Source organism: Podarcis pityusensis (genome assembly GCF_964106645.2).
Source record: "Podarcis pityusensis genome assembly, chromosome: 13".
In the NCBI taxonomy this organism is placed as follows: domain Eukaryota; kingdom Metazoa; phylum Chordata; class Lepidosauria; order Squamata; family Lacertidae; genus Podarcis; species Podarcis pityusensis.
This window is the reverse complement of record NC_138038.1, coordinates 11,334,581-11,359,856: the sequence shown is the minus strand read 5'-3', so window position 1 is coordinate 11,359,856 and position 25,276 is coordinate 11,334,581. Positions and strand designations below refer to the sequence as shown.

Sequence of the window (25,276 nt, the reverse complement as noted above, 5' to 3'; positions counted from 1 at the left end):
CAGACTCCGGGGGGGTGGGGGTGGGAATCATTTGCTTAATCCTCTTCCTGACTCTCAAGTCCAGGCTGTCAGGATTAAGAGCAAATTCACTTTCTTGCAAGGGACAGACTCAAAACACAGCGCCTAAAGCAATGTTTCCCATCAGTAATGTCTGTGGAACAGCAAACAATGAATGCATCGCCCTGTCCAACCGCACACTCAGGAACAGCAGACTTCACACACATACAAAAAAACCCCAACCCTACCACAAAAACACAACTAGATTGAGATAAAAATTACCCTTTGAGATTGTAGACATTTCTGATTTTAAACTAATAATCTGGCTCTTTTTGGTGTGTCTGCTTCTGATGCAACAAGGCAAAACATAACTAGACACCCTTTGTAAAATGTGTTTGGGTTCTAGATTTCCTGAAAGCTGCCAGTCTCTGGTGTGTGTGTGTGTGTGTGTGTGTGTGTGTGTGTGTGTGTGTACTTAACCAGGGAGCAGCATTTTCATTTTCTTTCCTCATACATAGACCTTCTCTGAGGAGCCAATGGCTGACTTGCAGTCTATTTCGTGCTGTTCCCTTCCCCTTTATCATAAAACGGCAGAGCCACTAAATTTGTGGAGACTGTGATTCATTTTAATTGTCACCCAGGAACCAAACAGATTTTTTTTTTTAACTGCCTGATGCAAAACGTACACAATGTCCTTCCAGCTTTTGGAGAAGCCCAACGCAGCTTAATGCTGCATAACATTTAACCTGCTAGAATGGCCACAGTCCATTTATAATTCACCTGCTCCCCAAATGCATATATTCCAAACTTGAGGAAACCCATTGATTCCATGTTGATTTATGAAGTCCAGTCAGTCCCATGAGCAAATTGGATCACCTTGCCCGATTCTTCATTCCTCTTCTTCCTTTTTCTTCTTTCAAGAATCCAAATATTTACAATAAAAAATTGTGTGGGGATTCTTTTTTTTAATGCTTTGGCTCTTGCATAATCAAAAGGTTTGATGAAGTAATTAGAAGGAAGAGTCCTCTCATGCCTCTGTTGACACAACTGCCTGCTTCAGGGAGGCTGCCCCTCCCAGCAGCTCACACACAAACCAGATCTGTCAGTACATGTGCAGAGTAAATTGTCCACACCTGAAGTAGGCCTTAGGCCACACACACGAGATACATGCATGTACATGTACTCACAACCCATGTACACACATGTGCATACACACATTAGTCATGGAACCCTTGTATGCAGGCATGCATTGTGTATATATGCGCACAAACATGCATTCACACTCTCTCCAGACCTGTGGGTAAAACAAAGACAGTCTCTGCACCTTTCACAAACACACAGCTCACCTGCATTTCTGTTCATGTCCATTGAACACACTATGAATACACATACACACACTCGCATTCACACTCTCATTAGGACCAGCACACTCCTCTCTCACACACAGCCGCCCACGGTCTTTTCGTGCACACTCACACACGGAGGCACAGCAGTTTGGAAGCACCCCAACTCATTTCAGCTCCATTTCGAAGCCGTCTTTGCCCCCTCGCCTGCTCATGACGCATTTGGCAACCAAAACTATTGTCGTAATGAAGAGGAAGAGCCCGATGATGAGCAAGGTCCACTGGCCTGCTGCGGCGTCACTGCTGCTCAATGACATCCCGAGGAAATTGACTCTGTTATCCCCTTGCATCTGGCCTGGGTGGGAACCAAGAAAAACAGAAAAAGGAAGGAGGCAGCTCAAATGGAATATGGCTTGGATGGCAAAGGACTCAACAGCTCTTTGCCCTCAGCCAGAAGGGGGTAAGTTGCAATGCAGTTAAATTATTTCAAAACCTGTGGTCCAGTCTAGTGATTCTTTGAGTATAGGAACGGCCACCATGGGCCAGTTCCTTAAGGTAATAAAATTAAGAGAGGAAGCCTCCTGCTCCCCTCCCCTCCCCCACCACCATTTCCATGTTATAGGGATTTTGACTCATTTCAGAGCCTTTCAGTACCCGCAGAGGGCATCCAGGTATATTCTGGCCAGCCCAAAGTCTCTCCATTTCGCTTGTTCTCGTTAGCGAGCCACTCTGTCAGCGGTTGAAAGTAGGTCAGCAAGGCCGCAGCTGACATGTTGCGTTGGCCTGTGATAAGTTCCATGGCGTCGGGCCAGGGTTTGCTGTAGCCCAGCTTCATGGCGTTCCTGCGGAAAGCAAAACAGCGACACAAAGGTGTGTGGGGTGGGTGTGCACATTCACACACAGGACATGAAGTGGGTGGATGACATGCTGCAACAACCTAAGAACTGCCTCCCTGTCTTCCACTGCAGTGAGATCAATCCCTCTGAGAATCTAACAAACAGGGGGTAATGTTACCTCGTATTGTTTTGTTCCCAGCATCTGATAGGACAGCCCTGGGCTCCTGTTATGTACTGAGCTGCAACCTGATTGGCCTACAGGTGAATCCCGGAATTAGCCACTCACGTGTGGCCCATTGTGTAAATAATGTATATAAAGCAGATATTCTGGGGGAACTTTCATTCCTCACTACTATGAGCTGAATAAAGAGCATGAAATCCACACTCAACTCCCAGTATATTTCAGCTCCTTTAGCAGATGTCAGGAACTGGGGCAAGGGAGGAGGAATGATGGAGCCCACTGCCCCATCCTGACCCTTCCGGGGAGGAGAAAGAGGAAGACAGTATAGATTTACAACAAGGGTTTGCGGGAAGTCGCAGCTCAGAAGCAGATGAGGGGTAAAGCTGGGAAATAATGGGAGAGACAGAACAACACCCGTTGTCATTAGAAAGCATTTCAGACCCACCATCTCCCAGAACCCGGCGAGCCTTAAAAGTAGGAGAGCAAAGAGCTCAAAGACAGAGGGCACTTAGCTGCACCCGTAGAGGAGGTGATGGCAACGACAAATGAGGAAGTGGGAGAGATTGGGGGTGGGGGGTGGAGATTCACTCGGGACAATGCCATTATCCAAGAGGCTGGATTCTATAGCCTCTCTGTGTACAGTTTGAAATAAAAAAAGGACTGTAAGAAGCTTTTCCTTGTCTTTATACTTTCCTGGGCAACCAGCCGGGAGCCGCTGACAGCATCGTGACAGCACCCCACCAGAATTCAATTTTGCAGTGCTGCCAAGTTGCGTGGCTTTAGTAGGATTGCAAGACCTAGTGTTGTAACGGGTCCTACTACACCCAAGTCAGGATGGGCTGTGGATATGTCCATTTCAGTTTCGCTCTGTTTCTCATTTTTCAGTTCTCCATATTTCCACATTGGTTTTCTTTCTTTCTTTTTTTAAAGGGGCGTTATGAGTCAAAACAGGAACACCCAAAGGACTGAGAAGGGGACTGATACCTGAAACTTCTAACCAAAGAGTCAGAGCAGAGCTTTCCAGACTTTTCATGTCAGCGGCACACATTTCACACATCATTTCGCGACACAGTAATTCACTTTTTAACTAGCAAACCAGGCGTGTTAAACTAGCCCCTTTCCAGCCCCGGGAGCCGCGCAGGTAGCATTTGCGTGACACACCTCCACACTGCAGCAGCTGACACTCTTAACGTGTCGTGACACAGTTTGGAAAGCTCTACGGTAGAGTCTTACAGTGTAGCCCCACCCAGCAGATGCGGCTTGCTACTCACGCTAGGATTGTCCCAGCTTTCTTAGACTGGTAGATGTCACATTTGTGCAGGGGTCCTGTGTGGCCAGCAGCATTGCACAGGGCTTGGTGGAACTGGAACTGGATAATGAAACTGACAAAGTATCTGGAAGAGAGATGGAACAGGTGAATGGGAGGTCCAAGGTCACACTGTGCTCCTGGCACCTCCTCCTCAAGGGCCAAAGCTGAAGACAGGACTCTCTTTCTTCTTTTTTCCCCTTCCACCCTCCCCTTTAACCCCTCCCCCCCAATTGTTCTCTTTTCAAATCTTTAACCATGTGCACAGATTATTCATTCTAATTTGGATGCTTGGGTTGGCTTTCCCCTGTGCTATCCAATTCCTATAACTTGTCCATTTATTCAAAATCTTTTGACATTTGTTGTTCCATGTATCTTCCGTCATTACATGTTCAAATATATCAGACTGTATATATTCAAAAACATAGTCATTCCATTTTTTCCATTGTCCATTTATCCTTTTCTTTCCATCCTGATACAATAATAAGCATACCGGCTAAGATCATAATTTTATACCAATCTTGCTCTTTTCTTTCTATTTTACTATTCCCCAGTATTCCTGAGATAAGCATTTCTCTATTGACTTCTATCTTAACCTGAAATACATCAGAAATAACCTTTATAATCTTTTGCCAATATTCCTTCACACAAATACACTCCCACCACATATGTGCATATACCCCTAACTCTTGACCGCAGTGCCAGCACTTAGGACTCAATCCTTTAACTATGTATGCCAGTTGCGCCGGGGTTCTATACCATTTCAATAGGAATTTCCTACTTAATTCTTTATATTTATCCATTTTTATTTTATCTGTACTCTTCATCATCTCTTGGACCGTATTCAAATGAAACAGCCCTTAAGACGGGACACTCTGGCCTAACCTTTCCTAATTAACTCAGGCCAGGCAGGGAATCACCTCCTTACCTGACATATGGGACATTTGCAGGAATGTGGAATTTTGCCCCTGGGTCAAAATCTTCTTCTGATCTTGGCACAGGAGGACATAAACCTTGGTACTTCAACCTATGCAGTAGGCATAGAAGGCGGAGAGGGAGAGAGAGAGAAATCACCAGCCAAAAACCAACACTGAGTGCTGATCTCACAGGGTATCCAACCTAGAACAAGGATGGGAGAACCTGAAGTCTAGGGACCAAACACAACCCCTCCAGGCCCTTCTCTATAGCTTCTTGGGCTCTTTCCGGGCCACACCTCTCTTGAGTGCTTTTGCATTGCTGGAATATTCCCTTGAATCGTGCTTAATTGCTTGCCTGTTTGTGTCTGTGTAGGAACCTCTGGCTTTTGCGTGCCCATAAAGTAGTCTACTGTACAAAGGTAAAAGTCAAATTCATTGCTCCACCCACATTTACCTCTGGCCCTGCTCACCCCTGGCCTGTGACCCACAAGGTAAAAAAGGTTCCTCTACCCTTGCTCCAGAGGAGCAGATGTCTTGCTTTGGAGCAGGACAGGGCCGTTGTGTAGCTGGAGGGGCTTGCTTTTCTTCAGATCCCCCTGGGAATCGTCAACAACCTATTTCCACAATTACTGGTATGCTTTTATTTGGCCCAGAAAGAGCCCTACTTTCAATACTTTCTTCATCCCATAGAGCAGGCATGTGGCACCTCTGGGGTGACTGGATTACAACTTCCATCTCCTCCAACATTGGCTGGAGCAGAAGAGAAATGGAATCCAACATCTGAACGCTCACAGATTCTCCATTCCTACCCTAGATTTTCTATGGCCAAAATATACACACCATGAGCATGTCTGGAAGGGGAATACCTTCCAAAGTAGCACCCTGGGCAACCCCCAGTAAGGTAGGCTCCATTTTGACCTTGAACACCACCTGGGAAAAGTCAGCAATGTTCTACCCACATTTTCAGAAACCAGGCCATGTTTGCTCTTCACCCTTCACTCAGTTCTGAGTCAAGCTTGCTCCCAGCATAAACATATGGGCAGAACTCAGCCATGATGAAGCACAACCAAATTGTCAGATAGTTTCCTTCTCCAGGCAGCTACCCAATACCCACCTAAGGTTCCACCATTGTTGATTGTACTCCTCATATGGAATGCGCCCATCAAACACTTTCCATCTCCACTGGTCCATCAAGTAGCCAAAGGGTAGGAAGGCTATCTTATCTAGTGCAATGCTCATCAGGTAGTTGATGTTACTCTCTGGCCAGGAGAAAGAAACAAGAAGAGTCTTAGACCTCAGTTCTTAACCTTCTGTCCCATCTCTCCTGGTGGTCTTACTACATTCCATGTATCCACACCCTTTACCTCCCAACACCTTATTTACCAAATTCCTAAATCCCACAAGCTCCCACAACCAATCTTATGCCTACACCACATGCTTAAACAAGGGCTAGTCAGTCAACATTTATGATGTCTAATTCAGTTTAAAGTAAAGGTAAAGGGACCCCTGACCATTAGGTCCAGTCGTGGCTGACTCTGGGGTTGGAGCGCTCATCTCGCTTTATTGGCTGAGGGAGCCAGTGTACAGCTTCCATGTCATGTGGCCAGCATGACTAAGCCGCTTCTGGCGAACCAGAGCAGCGCACGGAAACGCTGTTTACCTTCCTGCAAGAGCGGTACCTATTTATCTACTTGCACTTTGACGTGCTTTCGAACTGCTAGGTTGGCAGGAGCAGGGACTGAGCAACGGGAGCTCACCCCGTCGCGGGGATTTGAACCACCGACCTTCTGATCGGCAAGCCCTAGGCTCTGTGGTTTAACCCACAGCGCCACCCGCGTCCCTCTATAATTCAGTTTATTCCCAGCCAATTTGAAAAGCCAATCTGGGTTGAAAGGCAACACAACAATGGTTAAGATCTGCTTTTGAGTCTGTGGGATCCGGGGCAAAGTGTGTTGAGACTTGGTTCTGGGAAACATATGCCCATTTCAACCACCGCTTTGGCAAATTATAAGATATCATGAACACTGGTGTTTTGCATTGCTCAAAAATTCTAAAGAATTGCTGCTGAGAGCACTTTGCAACTAAGTGTCCCCATGTGGTCCGTTCCTGCTTACCTGGGTTGTCTTCCACCTGACTCAGCAGCTTGATGCTGTACAGGTGCTTTGGGGTAGATACCGACAAGGCCATAACATCTCCGATGGCTTCATGAAATCCTGGGTTGGCCCCATCACGTAACGAGATGGGTTGGTCCTTGTACTGCAGGAAGTACTGGACATGGCCCATCTCGTGATGAACTGTTATTAGGTCATCCATATTCACAGAGGTGCATTGCTTAATCCTGAAGCAAGAGAAAGATGGGGGAAAGGTGTCACGTCCATAATAGAAGGGAAAGTGAAATGGAAGGGGAAATTAGAGCTGGAAAAGAGGAACAGCCAATTTAGTTCACTCACCAGCCAACCAAGAGTCAGGCATGAGAGCAGGCAGATTGCTGAAAGATTTTTTTAAATAGAGCAATGGCTCCAGATGATTTATGCAGCCGGATGATTTATGCGAGTGAACTGAGCCACAAATTGCAATGAAGACGTCTGCCTCCCTCTCTCTTTCTCACCTAACCCAAAGCTGAAAAACCTGTACATGTACACCCTGATTTTCGGGGGAGGCCTATGCAGAGTGGTGCATAGCAAGTTCCACGGTCCACCCATGTGGTGACCTTGAGAAGCGAACAACCAACTTCAGGAAAAGAGAAGGCAGAATCTCTTCGGGGGGGAAAGGAGATTGTTACATGGCACTGGGGGTAAACTCTCTCCCTCTGCCAGAAGAAGAAGAAGAAGAGTTTGGATTTGATATCCCGCTTTATCACTACCCAAAGAAGTCTCAAAGCAGCTAACAATCTCCTTTCCCTTCCTCCCCCACAACAAACACTCTGTGAGCTGAGTGGGGGGCTGATAGACTTCGAAGAAGTGTGACTAGCCCAAGGTCACCCAACAGCTGCATGTGGAAGAGCGGGGATGCAAACCCAGTTCACCAGATTACGAGTCCACCGCTCTTAACCCCTACACCACACTGGCAGCCAAAGCACAGGAGGGTAAGAGGAAAGCTTCCCCTTTATGGATCTACCCAAGGGTCAAGATGGTGGTGAACAGTGGAGGGACAAAGAAGACTCTACTGCCTACAGCCCTTCTCCACCCAGTCATCACAGAAGCACCTGAAGTCCTTGCGGTTGAAGAAGTCCCAGGCTGAGGCATGGCACACTACGTCCCTCCCATCTGTTGGCTTCTCCAGCATGGACTTTTCCCAAAACTCAGGTGGCATAGGGATGAGACCCAGGGATTGGAAAAAGCTGTCAGATTGTTCAAACATCTTCTTTGGCGTCCAGCCCTGCAGAAAGGAGAGCGAGTGTAGAAGAGGCAAGCTGAAAAACCAGCAGAGAGGTGGACAAAGAACACATAGAATCGGAGAGTTGGAAGGGACCGTGAGGGTCATCCAATCCAACCCCTTGCAATGCAGGGATCTTTTGCTGAATGTGGGACTTGAATGCATGATCCTGAAATGAACAGTCGCATGGAACCTGCAAGGTAATTGTGAAAGGCTCGCCTCTCCTGGCTCAATTCTTCCTGCTTCTGCTCCAGCGTAATGTTACATGCTAGCTGAAAACAGGAAAAAGATCTGCAAAATACAGTGGCACCTCGGGTTACATACGCTTCAGGTTACATACGCTTCAGGTTACAGACTCCGCTAACCCAGAAATAGTATCTCGGGTTAAGAACTTTGCTTCAGGATGAGAACAGAAATTGTGCTCCAGCGGCACGGCGGCAGCAGGAGGCCCCATTAGCTAAAGTGGTGCTTCAGGTTAAGAACAGTTTCAGGTTAAGAACAGACCTCTGGAACAAATTAAGTACTTAACCTGAGGTACCACTGTATTTGGCATGGAAAATCGGGAATGTGATATGTTGACAGATGGGGTATCAGACTGATGGGGTGTAGAGCCGAACCCTAAATCAAGGGCGGAATATAGCCCTCCACACTTCTCCATCAGGCCCTCAATATTCTTGCTAGGCCACACCCTTTCCTCAGCCACATTCCTAACATGCCCCTGCTTTGTAGCATCCTTGGGTGTTTCTCCCCACTGGCTGGAATTGAACTCTGATAACGCCTCTTGCTTGCCTGAATGAAGGACAGAGAAGGGTGTGTGTGTGTGTGTGTGTGTGTGTGTGTAAACAAGCCTGTTGTACAAATTTATCCACCCACTTTTGCCTCTGGGCCTGCTCACCAATGACATTTGGTCCCCTGAAGGTTGCACAGAAGGGGATGCAGCTATTGAGCTGGAAAAGGTTCTCTGTCCTTTCCCTAAACATTCCCATAATCTAAAAACATCCATGTGTCAAATAAAGTACAAAAGCACAAAGGAAGTCATCCTTGGGGCCTGCCCTACCTCTGTAGAATCTCATTTCCATAAAGATTTTGCAAAGTCTAAAAGACCTTCCTCTTGATAGCTGCAGCTGAGCAGATTTGGGATTCCTACAGGTCTGGCTGGGATGTTGCATGCACCAAGACTTCACAATGTTATATGTCAGATACACAACAAAATATAGTCATACCCTGGAAGTCGAAGGGAATCCGTTCTGGAAGTCCATTCAACTTCCAAAACACTCGGAAACCAAAGCGCAGCTTCTGATTGGCTGCAGGAAGCTCCTGCAGCCAATCGGAAGCCGCAGAAGCCCTATTGGACGTTCAGTTTCCAAAAGAGCATTTGCAAACTGGAACAGTCACTTCTGAGTTTGCGGTGTTTGGGAGCCAAAACGTTTGAGAACTAAGTTGTTTGAAAACCAAGGTACGATTGTATGGAGAGAAGCAGGAAGTAAGGGCAGAAAACTAGTGGTTCGTTTCTGGCCCACCTGGAATCTCCTTTCCTGGCCTGGAACTGTGGATACTAGGCTGGGTAGATACAGTGGTGCCCCGCAAGACGAATGCCTCGCAAGACGGAAAACTCGCTAGACGAAAGGGTTTTCCGTTTTTGAGCTGCTTCGCAAGACGAATTTCCCTATGGGCTTGCTTCGCAAGACGAAAACGTCTTGCAAGTTTGTTTCCTTTTTCTTAACACCATTAATACAGTTGCGACTTGACTTCGAGGAGCAACTCATAGAACGCAGTGTACATAGTAGCCTTTTTTGAGGTTTTTAAAGACTTTGGTGATTTTTGAAGCTTTTCCAAAACTTCTTTTGCAGCCAAGTTAAGCTTTTAAAACTTTTTGGGGGGTTTTTGGATTTTGGGTTGGGGTGTTTGGAATTCAAGGACTTGGTGTTGGGGAGGGGTTTGCAAGAATCTGGAAGCTTGTGTGTCTTTTTTCTGCATTTTGTATGATTTTCTGTGACCATTGGGCCACTCTGCTGTTTTTTTAAAAAAAATTCTGGATTTGAATTTCTGTGTGCTGGGTGGCTGGGGGAACAGTTGGGGAGGGGTTTGCAAGAATCTGGAAGCTTGTGTGGTATTTTCCTGCATTTTTATGATTTTCTGTGACCACTGGGCCACTCTGCTGTTTTTTAAAAAAAATTCTGGATTTGAATTTCTGTGTGCTGGGTGACTGGGGGAACAGTTGGGGAGGGGTTTGCAACAGTTGGGGAGGTTGTTGTACCAAATTTGGCTTTGTTTGGACTTTTTTTGACCATAGGAACGCATTAATTGATTTTCAATGCATTCCTATGGGAATTCGTGATTCGCAAGACGAAAAATTCGCTAGACGAAAAAACTCGCGGAACGAATTAATTTCGTCTTGCGAGGCACCACTGTACCAAGAAAAGGCATTCTACATGCTCTCCGAAGCACCTTCCTTGAGAGCTAAAAGTTTCAGTACAGTTAAGGGGAACTGGATGCTACTTCAACAACTCAACAACCTTGAGCCCCACCTTAAAAGGTTGCTAAATAATTTCCTTAGATTTTTGCCCTGGGGAGCTTCTAAACAGGATGAAGGTTCAGGCTAGTCCCCAAGAGAAACTGTTTCAAATAATAATTGAATAAAACCTAGCTACACCAACCTGGCTTTTCATGGCCGGTGTTGCATCCACTTTGATCGCGTTGGGGTAGGGCATGACCAGTTCAAAGATGTTTGACCATGACTGTGCCCACATGTTTCCTAGGAAACAGAAAATAGAGTTAATGCATAGGTAGGGGGCAAAGGAGCCCCCCACCCAAGGGTAAGACAACAACTAGATCCAACATCCACTTTCTGAGGGAAGAAGGGCTGGGTGCTTCAAGGTGAATTCATATGGATGGAGCCCCCACTAGACAATCAATAACTTTGTTCTCCAATAGCTTCCTTCCCATTTCTTTTTTTTTTTTTAATTTTTTTATTAAGGTTTTAAACAAAGAAAACAGAAAAACAACACACACAAAAAACAATACAAAACTTAACAATAAAAACATAAAACATAACAATTAAAAACAAACTCTCTTTTCCATTTCCAATTTTAAATTACTTATTTTCTGGACTTCCTCATACCTCCCTCTTTTGTATTCCAATCCACATTATTTGTCCAGCAGTTTCTTTTCCACTTTTTTATCCCAATCTTTAATTTAATAAAATGTTAAAATATATAACTTCAACTTTTTTTTTTAAACCTAATCCTTACTCTTAATGTCATATAGCTTTAAATTTTTCCCTTTTATTATCAAATTTCCATTTCTTTAAACATCTTTAATCTTAATCTTTAATCTTAATCTATCCTTAACTTTAACCTGTACAGCTGGAAACCACTTATTTTCAATCCAACATCACTCTAACATTCCTTAATTTTGCAGTGTTTCTGAAGATAGTCTTTGAATTTCTTCCAGTCTTCCTCCATCGCTTCCTTCCCATTTCTAAAGAAGAAGAGTTTGGATTTGATATCCTGCTTTATCACTACCCAAAGGAGTCTCAAAGCGGCCAACATTCTCCTTTCCCTTCCTCCCCCACAACAAACACTCTGTGAGGTGAGTGGGGCTGAGAGACTTCAGAGAAGTGTGACTAGCCCAAGGTCACCCAGCAGCTGCATGTGGAGGAGCAGAGACGCGAACCCAGTTCACCAGATTACGAGTCTATCACTCTTAACCACTACACCTCACTGGCTCCCACTATATTAGAGGTACAATGTGTATAATAATGGTCTTTCCACTTGATCAAGAAGTGCATTTTTTGCTTCCCATGTCTTCTCTCAAAGTTGGGCTTCAGTTAGAGGAATATCACATTCTGTGAACTGCTCAAAGTGCTATGTTTTGCACCTGGGAGAAATGTGATAAGGTGACATCCCAGAAAGTGCATCCAGTAATTATTGCCATTGCCATATAGAAAGCACTTCTGGAAATGTTACAGACATCTCTTGAATATTCATGAAAGTGTTAGCAGGAGCAAGACAACTCACTCTTTCCCCCCAGCAATTGTTTCGTTCATTTTTTAAAATAAAATAAAAATACCAAAACCCTTAGAAGTTGCTTGTTCCCCATTCCTGTTCTCGAGCACACAAACCATCAGGGGTTTTTTTTTGGGGGGGGGAGAGGGCAAATGGGGACAGTGGGTCATCACTCTGTCCACGCTAAACAAGACTTTCCCCTCCATCCACAATGCGGATTGGAGATAATACTATGATTACTTAATTAGAGCTTACAGAAGTAAAGGAAAAGTAGTGAAACCAGGTCATATTTTGTCTAGCTGTGTAGAACAGCTCTAACTACATTTCTGCAGATCTTCTTCAAGAGTCATTATGAAGCAGCCTTCAAGGCGCCGTCTTATGCTTCCTAAAGAGCTACTAAATGCATCATTGGCTGTCTCGGTGGTGACATCTACAGAGAATTAGAGGCCAGTGAATAGCATTGAAGTGTTAGTTCTGTCTGCTTCTACTGAAAGAATCTGTCTGTTTTGTTTACTGATTATTCAAGAACTGCAAAGAGGCTACAGCGCTTAAAAAAGCACACCCAGCAACTCCTGCAACCTGGAGGTGTGTGGAATAGCAGGGACATCAACTGGACCAGGGTAAATACGGAACACAGACAAATGTATATACAGTGGTACCTCGGGTTACATATGCTTCAGGTTACAGACTCCGCTAACCCAGAAATACTACCTCGGGTTAAGAACTTTGCTTCAGGATGAGAACAGAAACTGTGCTTCGGTGGCACGGCAGCAGCAGGAGGCCCCATTAGCTAAAGTGGTGCTTCAGGTTAAGAACAGTTTCAGGTTAAGAACGGACCTCCGGAACAAATTAAGTACTTAACCCGAGGTACCACTGTAAAGGCATTTATTATTTAGCAAGAAATGATTTAGTTTATTATATTGTTTAGTTTATTATTTAGCAAGAAAAATGAACCTTCCCACACACTGCCAGAGCTTAAACGTTCACAATATTAAAGCAGAATAGACATTTGTCACTTCTGAAAGTGGGACCTCTCAGTCAGAAGAGAAGAGAAGACCCTTCATGAGGTTGAGGCATATCTCTTATAGTTTCAAAAGCGACATAAGTCTTTATGACATCTGAATTTTAGGCATTATGATTGGACAATTCTTATTTTTGATGTCATATAAAGCTTCCTTTCATGATCTCACCTTTGCCCATGCCTCCTGGAGTCTTGCTAAGGGTCCCAAACTAGTCAGCTTCTCCCTTTTTATGTCTTAGCATGTCTGTTAAAGACCCCAATTTTGGTCACTCAAAGTATTTTTTCCATATCCTGTCTCCATGTCTTCTCTAAGGCCACAGCTTTTAGTCATGTCCCATCCTGAACCCAATTTCTTGATAGCCTTTGCAGTTTCGATACCTGACAGTTTCTCAATTCTTTCTGAACTTCTGTGATGCTATAGATAGCAGCTCTTAACAATTTCAGTAATCCTTCATTGCCACTTTATGTCCTATACACCTAGTTCCAAATTGCTCATCCCAACACCTAGCCTACAGTGTCTGACTTTTGGAAAATGTCACTATTTCTTCCTCTTTCCTCCTAATTCCCCTGAATTTATTTGCAACTCAGCCTTTCCCCCATCCAGATGTGTGGGGTATAAATATTAAACAACAACAACAACAAGCATTTTAACACTGTAAGCATTTTAAGGCAACCTTATAATAGTCAGATAAGCTGACTTTTAGGTTAGGTCGATTAATAGCATCATTGATTATATTTTGCCTCTCTTGATAACTTTTCTCCATGTGTAAGGAACATATCTAAGAGCCACTATATGCTATGCTCAACAAATGTGCATTTGGCAAAATATGCTGCAGACCTCGTACAAAATCCTTAATCCTAAAAACCTAGACGCTAGGCATGGCCTAATACAAGGAAAAGCAACCATGGAGTAGGCCTTCAGAATCACATAGACAATGGGGAGTTGCCCAATATTGTCTTCTGGCTCAGGAGTTTGGTGTGGAAAGGCTTACCTAGCAAATGAGCTGGGATAGGGCCCCTGAGGTTGATGTGACCTTCACCATATTTCTTGTGGAGAGCCCGGCGCACATAAGCATGAAGATTGAGGTACAATGGTTGAAGCTCTTCCCAGATTTTCTCCAGAACATCTTCCAAATCCGGTGTTTCATACAGGGATCTCCAGAAAGCACCATTGTCAGAATGACCTGCACATGAACATGAGAATATAGAAGCCCTTCTTCATATTCTCCAGTTGTGTCCCCAGGGCTGGTGTTACTGCCTGCGGTAGAGCACCAGGTGACACCCTCCCAAAAAGCCAAGGCAGACCTAGTTATTTGGGCATCTGAGGCAGAACATCTTAAAAGCCCTTCTCCCCTGCCTAGCAGTGAAAATACAACCATAATAAATGAAATCATGAATAGCTTGCTACTCTTTGACCATGAAACCAAAAAATCTGCTTGTCTAAGGCAGCTGTTTCATGCTGCTTGATGGTAGGGTTGGCCAGGTGCCCCAAACCGAAATGTTGCAAGCCCATAGCAAGGAATATCTTTTCTAAGTTCCTCATTTAAAGTATTAAAAGGCTCCAGCTCCCCCTTCCCAAGTCTGACATTCTGCCATGGGAACAGAGTAAGTGAACTTTGTGGACATCTGCATCTATCTGCCTTGCTCTTGCGTGGCTCTGTAGTTTAAAAAACAACAACAACAAAGAAGCAAAACGGTGCATGCCTTTGTTCTGGTGGTTAGACCAGTGGACTTTGCTGGAAAGCTTCAGTTACTGATGGCAAGGTAGGCTTTCCACTGAGGGACACTTTCTGCTATTATTCTTATTACTCGCTTTTTTTTTTTGCCACAGGCAACTCAGAGCAACTTACAAAGAAAAGACTACAATGCTTCCCAAGTCTGCATTGACTTTTGAGGCTCACCTCAAACAGTTTGGGTTCCGCATTCGTAAGAGTCATCCTCTGCCCTCACAACCCACTGTTCCCTTTGTTGGAGCAGTCAGCATTGCAAAACATGCTTACCGTTCAATATGGCAGCCGTATTGCTCAGCTCTACATATTTCTGGTACATGGTTCGGATTTTCTTCCCTGATACATCCCGCCAGCCTTTCCAGGCATTGAGGAGCTCGTTGTAGTCTCTTGAGTGAGCCATGATGTCTGTGAGTTCTAAACAAAGAGCCAAGACAAGCAAGAATTAGGTATGAGACTATGCACCATACGTGCTGTAATGTGTATAATCTCTCCCCTTTGGCCTGCCTTTGCTCCCTCTGCACTGTGCAGCAGGGGTGGACTTTGGTAATACTCTGGTAATATGGCGCTCTGAGCAAGGCCAAAATTCAGCGGCCCTGATGGATTTTCTCAGTTATGGATCTTCTCAGTTTTGCGCCCCCTTGGCTGGCACTGCCCTAAATCCAACACCGTGTGCAGGCTCACCTATTGAGCTTCCATTATGTTCTCTCCAAACAAACACGGTACACTTCTTTAACTGTGGAGTCACATCCCTCTACCTCCCTTCATATCCTTTCTCAAAGCCCACCTGCGCCACAGAGATTTTCCTTCCTACATAATGTGTTTCATAGCCTGTTCTACTCAGTGCTGTTTTCTAGAAAAAGAGGTGTTGGAGTTCACCATGAATGAACGCCTCACTTGTTCCCTTACGATGGCAATGGTGCCCACCTGAGAGGTGCCGGAACTGAATTCTGGTGAGTTCCAGCTGAAAAAAAAGCCCTGGTTCTACTCTTCATCAAGCCACGTCCCCCTCTCTTTTATCTCTGTTCAACAAATCACACCCAGGCTGCTCTCATGAACTTCAATGTGCCTCGTATAGTTTAATGGCAGGAACAAGGCTGTTTCGCCCCACTACTTCTCATCCTTTGCTAAAATCCACAGGACTTGAATGAAGCTCATGGTTGAGATATTCAAGACAGACCACACAGTATATAATAAAACAATGGAATTTGCTTCCACAAAAATGTGGTGATGACCACCAACCTGGTTAGCTTTAAAAGGGGATTAGACAAAACCATGGAGGATAAAACTACCAATGGCTACTTGTCACGATGTCTATCATAGAACTGTACTGTCGAAAGGGACCCTGAGGGTCATCTCGTCCAACCCCTCTGCAATGCAGGAATCTCAACTAAAGCATCAATGACAGGTGGCCATCCAACCTCTGCTGAAAAACGTCCAATGAAGGGGAGTCCACCAACTTTCAAGAGAGTCTGCTCCAATGATGTATCAGAGGCAATGTGCCTTGGAATACTATGCTATGTACTGAGCTGAATCCTAGAACAATAGGATCCAGAATGCAGCAGTCTGATTGGTCCGCAGGAGCCGCCCAATCCAGCTCCAGGTGGAAATGAATCAGTGACCTGATTAGCCTGCAGGAGCAGCCAATCAGGCTCCTGGATGAAGTGAACCAGCAACCTGACTGGCCTGCAGGAGCAGCCAATCAGGCTTCTGGAGGAGGTGAATCCACAACCTGATTGGCCTACAGGAGCAGCCCGGAATTAGCCAATCATGCAGGGCCCATTGTGTATATATGTATATATAGCTAGACATTTTGGAGAAAGTTTCATTCATTGCTACTATGAGCTGAATAAAGAGCATGAAATTCACACTCGACTCCGAGTATATTTCATATTAGTTATCAAGAAGTGATAACTGTTGTTATCTGTTGTGGTCATGCCTTCCTTGTGGGTTTCTCATAGGCACCTAGTTGGCCACCGTGGGAACAGGATGCTAGGCTAGACGGACCCTTAGTCTGCTCCAGCACAGCTCCTCTTACATCCTTATAACTTCTTAGTAGGGATTGACTTCTACGTCAAAACATTATGGGGCTATCAAAACTACTCAGAAGTTGCAACATACTTCCCCCCAGATGTGGAGGTTGGTTGTTGATTACACAATGGTGTGGGAAAGCCACTCAGCGCATACTCAAAAGCACCGTCTTCTTATTTTTCCACGAAAACTAAGTCCTGATAGCATTTGCCCAGCTCTGCTTCTCAGGCTGACAAAGTTTTCTTGTCTGGTATGTTTTATGGGCGCTGGGAAATGTGTTGGGAGATGATTCCTATCAGCCAGGAGATGTACAAATGGCTTACCAGGATCCAGGGACTTGCAACTTGTGTTTCCAGTGCAGGCTTTGGCTACGCTGTAAATTGTCTCCATGTCTGAGAGGAGCTGATTATACTGAAAGAAAGAAAAAGGATTCATTTGCTTAGGAGGTAAAATATGGGCTCCTCTCCTCGCCATCATTTGCCTGGCAACAAGATCCAAGGACTATTGGCGGAAACTGTATTATTATATGCATTTGAATTGAACAGAAATATTTTATTGTTATGGCTTGATCGTGCATCTGCTTCCTGCTTTCATTCCCCAGACAAATACTTCTGTCAACATGCTGGATGAGCCCTGCTATGCTGAATTTGTGCAAGCAATGAAACACAAGTGTGTTCATATTCTGGCGCCCTGTGCTTGCCTGCCTCTTAGAATGCTCTTTATTTATGTCTCCAGCTTAATTTTCAACACACTCAATTCCAAGGATCTGGGGCCTCATTACAGAACTGTCCCTTGGGGACTTAACTACACATTATTTATTCATTCCAGGTTTTTAAGTTCTGTTTTCAACAAGTCCCCAAACAACCTGCAATTTAAAAAACACCCATAAAACATCCCATACAGACATCATCATTAAGAAAACACACGAACAGCACCCAAGTCAGGATAATAACATCACTCCTTCCACCTTAAACCTCTACCAGATGAAAACCCCCACCAGCTTCCATGAAAGCGAAGAACAGGGCAATTCTGTAGGTCTCCATGGATAGGAAGTTCCATAACTGATTTGCTATGTCCTGGGCCCAATACATTTTGGCACCTGGTGTGAACCACAAGATGGCACCCCTATCTCCCCACCAGGGAAGAAGGGGTGAGATCTACATCAAGAACAAGGATGGAATGAAGGCTTTAAAGCAGAGTTGAGCGGTCATCTGTCGAGGATGCTTTAGCTGAGATTCCTACATTGCAGGGGGTTGACCAGATTATCCTTGGGGACCCTTTCAACTCTGCAATTCTACGACTCTATGGTTCGCTCTCACCTCCCTCAGCTGTGCGTCAGGTAGGGCTGCCCGCTCTATGTCACTCAGTTTCTTCAGGATACGTTTTATAGTAGGGTCTTGGAAATCAGTAGGGTCAAACATCCGAGCCCGAAGGCCGTACTGCAAGGTGTGGTTTGACATTTCCATGTTCTTTTGCAACTGCAAGGCACGTATGGAAGAGAGAGGGAGGGGCATTAGCCGTCACACTTGTATCACAGAGGGGGAAAGGACGAGCTCATTCTCTAACTCCAGCACTCCCACAACTGTCTAGTCGCCAATAAATAACAACAACAACAACAATTTATTATTTGTACCCCGCCCATCTGGCTGGGCTTCCCAGCCACTCTGGGCAGCTTCCAACAAAGATTAAAAACTTCCCTGAACAGGGCTGCCTTCAGATGTCTTCTAAAGGTCAGGTACAGTGGTACCTCTGGATACGAACAGGATCCGTTCCGGAGCCCCATTCACATCCTGAAGTAAATGGAAGATGCGACTGCGTGTCTGCACGTGCGTTTGTCTCCGCACATGTGCATGACGTCATTTTAAGCGTCTGCGCATGCGCAAGCGGCGAAACCCAGAAGTAACGCGCTCCATTACTTCCGGGTCGCCATGGAGCGCAACCCAAAAATACTTAACTTGAAGCTACTTCAACCCGAGGTATGACTGTATTTGTTTATCTCTTTGACATCTGATGAGAGGGCGTTCCACAAGGTGGGTGCCACTACCAAAAAGGCCCTCTGCCTAATTCCCTGTAGCTTTGCTTCTCGCAGTGAGGGAACCGCCAGAAGGCCCTCGGCGCTGGACCTCAGTGTCCGGGCAGAACAATGGGGGTGAAGATGCTCCTTCAGGTATACTGGGCCGAGGCCGTTTAGGGCTTTAAAGGTCAACACCAACACTTTGAATTGTGCTCGGAAACGTACTGGGAGCCAATGGAGGTCTTTCAGGACCGGTGTTATACGGTCTCAGCGGCTGCCCGCAGTCCCCAGTCTAGCTGCCGCATTCTGAATTATTGATGATGATAAAATTTATTTCCCACCCTTCCTCGTGAAGGAACTCAGGGCAGCATTCCCTTGGGCTCAGGGCAAACAACAACACTAACCTCCACAATCTAGGGTTTCACAGATCTGTCAGTTTCTGTTTATTTATCTATGTTTGCACATCCGTTTCTGATGCTTTATTTTTTATTAGAAGAGAAGTCCTCATGAAAACTCATCAGCATTTTTGTTCACATTTATCCTGTTATACACAGGATAAATTGTATGCCATTTTCCCTAACACAGACATGTTTTTCAAAGCCACTTCACTAATTTATATGCATCTTCATATGCATATAATGCATATTACTCAGCTGCAGAACTCTGTTGCAAAATTCGGAGATGGCTGCATTTCGAAAGGTGGCTGTGTTCCGGTTCACATATTATTTCAGAAAGCGTGATTTAATAATTATTATTAATAATAACCCCGCCCATCTAGCTGAGTTTCCCCAGCCACTCTGGGCGGCTTCCAATCAAGTGTTAAAAACAATACAGCATCAAATATTAAAAACTTCCCTAAACAGGGCTGCCTTCAGATTTCTTTTAAAGAAAAGATAGCTGCTTATTTCCTTCGCATCGGAAGGGAGGGCGGGCGCCACTACCAAGAAGGCCCTCTGTCTGGTTCCCTGTAATCTCACTTCTCGCAATGAGGGAACCGCCAGAAGGCCCTCGGCGCTGGATCTCAGTGTCCGGGCTGAACGATGGGGGTGGAGACGCTCCTTCAGGTATACAGGACATTGGGTAGGTTCCCCTTTAAATGTGAATTGAACTGAGTTCCCCACCACCACCATTGACCCTACCGCACTGTGCTGGTTTTCCTACCATCATCTGTCTGTTGGGCTCCGTTATGTTGGTGTTGTATGTCCAAGAAGCCTCTGTGTAAGAATTCCATACCACTTCGGCTGTGCTGTTGTAGTCTGCCAGGAATGTTTTAGCCTCGTTTTCATCAGTTATTTTATCTGGAAAAGGTTAAAGGGTGGGAAGGGAGAAACAAAAAGCTGGAAAAAGTAGGGAAATTAACTCACCTCCCTGTCTTTCTTCCTTTTAGTCTAGCATGTTAACTCCCAGTACCTAATTTCGAAAGAGACAAGTCCCAGGTTCCTGCAGAAATTTTACATTCTCTGATGGAATCAGAACTCCCTTCCCTACCTACGATGTGCAATTATTGGCTGTGGTTACTCATGGATGAAGACAAGGCATTCTGAACATGCTCAGGGAACCTGTCCTTCTTAATATTACAGTTCACACTTCTTGGACAAAACCCTATCACTTAAAACACACTCCAGGGCTGAGACCTGGTAACTCTGAAGACCCACCTGTGGCATTTTCATTCCCTGGCGTCCCCGTCCCCTTAAAGAGAAATGTTAGGAGAAGCCAGCAGATGAGTGGTAGGTAAGTACTAGCTGAGCATCTGCCTTTGCTCATTGGGAAGTTAAAATGAGCACACAGACAGAGATGCCCACATTCTAGAATCCGCTGCTCAGCCAATTCACCAGGTGGCAACTCATCCCACCTTCCAATTCATCTGTTACATCAGGAGCATGGAACTCCATGTTGGAGAGCCAGTCTCACGATGCTGACAAGGATTGCACTGTTCATCAGCAGAGAGATATAACAGCTGGCCCCCCGCTGCTTTGATAAGGGCTGCACTCCCCCTTATTAGTATCACCTGGTCTTTACAAAGGGGGTTGATACCCCTTCACAGCAAAAGTCAAGTCAGCAGCTCACTAGCCAAATCTCACCCTCAAAAGGGCTGCTGCCTGGCTCCTGCCCTACCAAGTGCCAGCCCAGAGGCAAAACAGCAGGTGCTTTAAGGTTCAATACTTGTGGTTTATCAATGCTAGAAGGAAAGCACAGCCTGCTATCTCCCTAAAAGCCATCCTGCAGTGAAGTCAGTTGTTCCCCAGGGCTCTCACAGTCGTCCTCCTCCTCCCATAGACAAACAAGACAAAAACCACTCCATATTCCAGCTGCATCAGCCATTTCTTCCCAGTCAGATGTCCTGTGTTGTCCCCCTGTTTATGTAAGAGGCCGCCACTTCTATTCCTATGTTCCACTGCAAAATATAAAACAAGCTGAGTGCCCCCTTGTGGGTTATAATTGCCCTGGTCCAATGGCAAAGCCAAGCAGTGAGGTGGTCATCTGGTATCCTCCCTTTTTCTTTGGACACCTGCTACCGTTATGCCCAAGCACCAGGGTCATAGTGAAACCACCCTCCTGTAGGCCTCCCCCCCCCCATGACTTTGTGCCTTGGAAACTTTACCAAGCCCTTCTGGGTAGCCCTCTGGGACGGGGGGACGCCACTCAAAGTCCGGCCAGCCCAGTGTTTCATTGGTTCGCTTATTCTGTTCTTCTAGCCACTGAGTAACGGGACTGAAATACTCCAGCAGTGCTGATGCATCCATCTTATTTGTGCCAGTGAGTTGTTGGAGAATATTCTGCCACGGCTGGGAAGAGCCAACCCTTAGTGCCTCGCTGCAGCGAAGAAAACAAAGAGAGGAATGGGTAGTGATGCAGATGCAGCTACTCGTGTTGATAGCCACTGTGGAAGACCCACAAGACCAGGCGACTCCAGTCTCTACCTGCTGTGGATTCCCACACCACACAAGGGATTTGAGGAGACCTTGCCATTTGGGTTTATTTTCTTGCCACATCTTCTGAAGCAGCCAGCAACTAAGCAGTGGGAATTGAAGCCATTGCCAGCTCCTGTGGGCAGCTAGCTGCCAGTGCCCCAACACCCCCTCTTTTTATTTTATTTTAAAAGTGTGAGTTTTTGTGTTTGTTTTGCCTGGTGCCCTGGATGGCTGGGTCCCGTTAGCATTTAAATTTTCCACTACGCTCCCAGAAGAAGCATGAATCTGGGACATTTTGGGGAAATAAAATGGCAGGTCCTAGCCACCCAGTGGTGCTTGGAGCATCACCACTGCCAGGTAAGCTGGCCAGGGTCTGCTTTGCCCAGCCCCTCCCCACCTGGTGACCAGCCATGAATAGTTGAACTTTTATATCCTGCAGACTTTTGTGACTCCTTGCTCTGCAAGCACTTCAATTCCTGCTGCTCTTTGCTTGCAAGGTGCTTTGCATTATATGGTCAGTGGGAGTGGTAGGGGTGAGTTCAGCCCTTGGAACTCATGGAATCTGCTTGCCTAGGTGGCCACCCCACAAGCATAATAGGTGTCGGAGGTACCCTTCCATTGAAGAGTGTGGGTGATGCCATTCTTAGGGTCTCTCTCCAACACTGAATGCTTGTACGGTCACCTTTCCCAGGGTACTAGAATATCTGGTCCCCGCTAATGGGTAAGTGCCCAGTGGCATTCAAGCTACGCCAAGATTACACCAGGGGATCACTTCTGCAACCTGAGTGTGGTCACACCTGTGTGATCGCAGTCCTCAGGTGTGCATGTCACAACCCTCTTGCTTTTTCCAACACAGGTGTACCCCTTGTTGTTACATCAGGGTGCCAGGAAGGAGGAAATGCCCCCAAACAGAGAATTGTTAGCCTACATCTTCCCACTTGCTTCTAACGCCGTTTAGGTAGGAGACCACGCCTTGCTGTTTCCCCATCTCTCCCTGCTGTCACCTGAGCTTCTGTCCAGCTTCTTTGGACTGGTAGATGTCACAGGTATGAAGATTGCCAGTGTGGTTGGCAGCTTGGCAGAGCGCCTTGTGGAACTGGAACTGCAGGATGAAACTGACAAAGTACCTGCCCCAGACAAAACAAAAATCCATATACTTCTGGTACCCATCAGTTCTTCAGTAGGACACCCACTCCCACCCCCACCGCCCAATACTACTACTACCACTACTACTAATATCACAGCAAATTCTGCCATACTGAACAAGAGTCAATTTTTGAAGGCATAACGTTACAAAAAAAATGAAGCAAGGAAAGATCTGCCAGTTTGGTTCTTAGTTTTTCGTTTTTCCATTTTCTGCAGCAAATTGGTGATTTTTTTAAAAAAAGTTCTCCTGCAGGATTATCAATGTTTTAGGGCAAATTTCTCCTAAATATGCACATTTCCATGAGCAATTTCCCCTAATATAAGCACTTCTGCAAACACTGTTTGCACCGCAAAATTCAGATAAGTGTAAATTTCAAAGGACAACCTTGCTTAGTTTCTGATATTGTTTCAGAAAGTGTGAATTTGATAGTCACCTTTAAATTTAAACAACTTCATACAATTCCTTGCCTTAAAAGAATACTGTCAGGGGTTCAGGAGCAGAGGCAAGGGCAAGGGAGGAAACAGAGAGCGAGGGAGAGGAGGCAGAAGAAAAGATGAGTGATGACGACGACCCGAGATCTCCGAGTCTTTCCAGTGAATCAGAAGATTCACAGAAAGGAGCACCAGTGGCCAGGGCAAGGGGGGAGCCTAGGGGGACACCCCAGGAAGATAGAGCCAGAGGGGACTCAGAGGGGAGCAGTTGGAAATCAGGACCAGCGTCACCGCCAGAGAGCAGGGAAGAGGAAGGGCGCCAGGGATCAAGCGCTGGCAGCTCACAACAGGGGGGAGGGCACGAGTCAGGAGTGGCCACACCTCCATCGGGGAGCGAAGAAACGGTCAGACGGAAAGTGGAAGGTTGGGAGCGCGTGCCAAGTTCAAATGCACAGGAAGGTGGCGCAGTAGGCAGCCCGGAAAGGGAGCCAGGTCCTAAAGCCCGCCGAAAGGAGGGAGAAGAGTCAGGGGGGTCAGCGTCAGCGTCAGAGGAATCCCGGAAGGAAGAGACCCCGGGGGGCAGAGGGACCCAGAGAAGAACAGTCAGGCGGAAAAGGTGGAGCAAGGCTAGGATATTAAGTTGGTGTACAAGGGGCGGAGACTCAGATGGAGCTTCGCCGATCTAACCATGAGACGTAGAGTTGCACGCAGCAGCTTGAGAATGGAAACTGTAACTCAATAAAGACTTTTATTTAATGATCGCTGGCTAGCGTGATCCTCTGTGAGCTAGGATCTGGAAGCAGCTCTGACAGTAAGCTCCATCTCCAGATTGTGGGCATCTACGTCCTCGCGGAGAGGAGAGAAAGCGGGTGCCTACTAGCGAGCTCACGAACGGCAGACAACATGACGGCCGAACAGCAGATAGTGGAACTCAGAGAAGCAGTGACACGACTGAATGCCGAGGCTCTTGCATCCAGGAAGAGAGAGGAGGACGCAGCTGCCGCCTACAGGGATCTCCAGGTCAGGTTGGAAGTGCTTACGAAGCAAGGGCAACTGACACCCAAACCGGAGGGGATTGGGTTGGGGAGACGAACAGGCGGTCTGGTCTCTCACTTCGATGGGAATTTGCAACAGTACCCCAACTTTAGAGCAGATGTAATGTGTGCACTGCAACTGCTGAACAAAGACTTTAGAGATGAGCAAGAGAAGGTGGGATTCATCATGTCCCATTTGCATGGAGATGCTAAAGCATGGCTGCGCAATTTGTGGAGAGATAAGGATCCGGCGCTCCAAAATGCGGATGCCTTTATTAAAGCGATGGATGGGTGCTTTTTATCAAGCATTGACGTGGATCTTGCTCGGCAGGAGATACATGGACTGAAGCAAGGGAGGGCCAGCGTAAGGCAGTACCATGCCCGCTTTTTCGCTTTGGTCAGTGCCCTGGAATGGGACAGAGATTCGGCTCCTGTAAGAGACCTGTTTTGGGAGGGATTGCACGGCTCGGTTAAAGATGAAATTGCGAGGGGGGAGAGACCCCGGACCACGCAGGAGATCGTTCAGAGGGCGCTGGCGGTGGGGGTGCGGCTGGAAGGACGTCCGTGGAGCAGGGACGAAGGGCGTGGAGGGCGCGAACCAGCCAGGGGCTCCTCCTTCCTTCCCAGAGAAGCAGCGCGTGCGCAATCCACGCCTCCGCCAGGAGGAGGAGCGGAACCTATGGAGGTTGGAGGTGCAAGGGCTCAGTCAGCAGCCAGAGCCCTAGCACCGGCAGCAGTGAAAGCGAAGCCTCCTAGAGGGAACAGGAAGTGTTACATCTGCGATGATCCACAGCATATGGCGAAAGAGTGTCCCCAGAGGCTCCACAAGCACACTGCAGCCTCAGCAATGGTAACTGCAGCAACGCAGCAAGGACAACCACAGCAGGGAAACGAAGGAGTCTGGTTGGAAGAAGAGGCACTGGGGCCCAGCCAGACGTGTCAGTGAAGCAGTCCCCAGAGATTTTACAGCCCATGGACCCCCTCCCGCCCAAACCGG

The 25,276-nt window shown here is 46.4% G+C and overlaps 1 protein-coding gene across 1 annotated transcript in view; it reads right to left on the bottom strand.

Annotated features, from left to right (window-relative positions):
- Positions 1-601: 601 nt before the first annotated feature.
- Positions 602-25,276, bottom strand: part of ACE (angiotensin I converting enzyme) — a 63,734-nt gene continuing 39,059 nt past the window's right edge. Inside the window, exons 11-25 of the mRNA XM_080976502.1 lie at positions 22,672-22,794; positions 21,358-21,569; positions 19,917-20,053; positions 18,061-18,219; positions 17,065-17,152; positions 14,984-15,127; positions 13,976-14,167; positions 10,613-10,710; positions 7,786-7,958; positions 6,695-6,918; positions 5,695-5,839; positions 4,592-4,690; positions 3,629-3,751; positions 1,995-2,182; positions 602-1,695 (exon numbers count right to left, since the gene is read on the bottom strand). Of these exons, the coding sequence (XP_080832628.1) occupies positions 1,508-1,695; positions 1,995-2,182; positions 3,629-3,751; positions 4,592-4,690; positions 5,695-5,839; positions 6,695-6,918; positions 7,786-7,958; positions 10,613-10,710; positions 13,976-14,167; positions 14,984-15,127; positions 17,065-17,152; positions 18,061-18,219; positions 19,917-20,053; positions 21,358-21,569; positions 22,672-22,794 (2,293 nt within the window). The 3' untranslated portion in view covers positions 602-1,507. The remainder of the gene's footprint in view (positions 1,696-1,994; positions 2,183-3,628; positions 3,752-4,591; positions 4,691-5,694; positions 5,840-6,694; positions 6,919-7,785; positions 7,959-10,612; positions 10,711-13,975; positions 14,168-14,983; positions 15,128-17,064; positions 17,153-18,060; positions 18,220-19,916; positions 20,054-21,357; positions 21,570-22,671; positions 22,795-25,276) is intronic.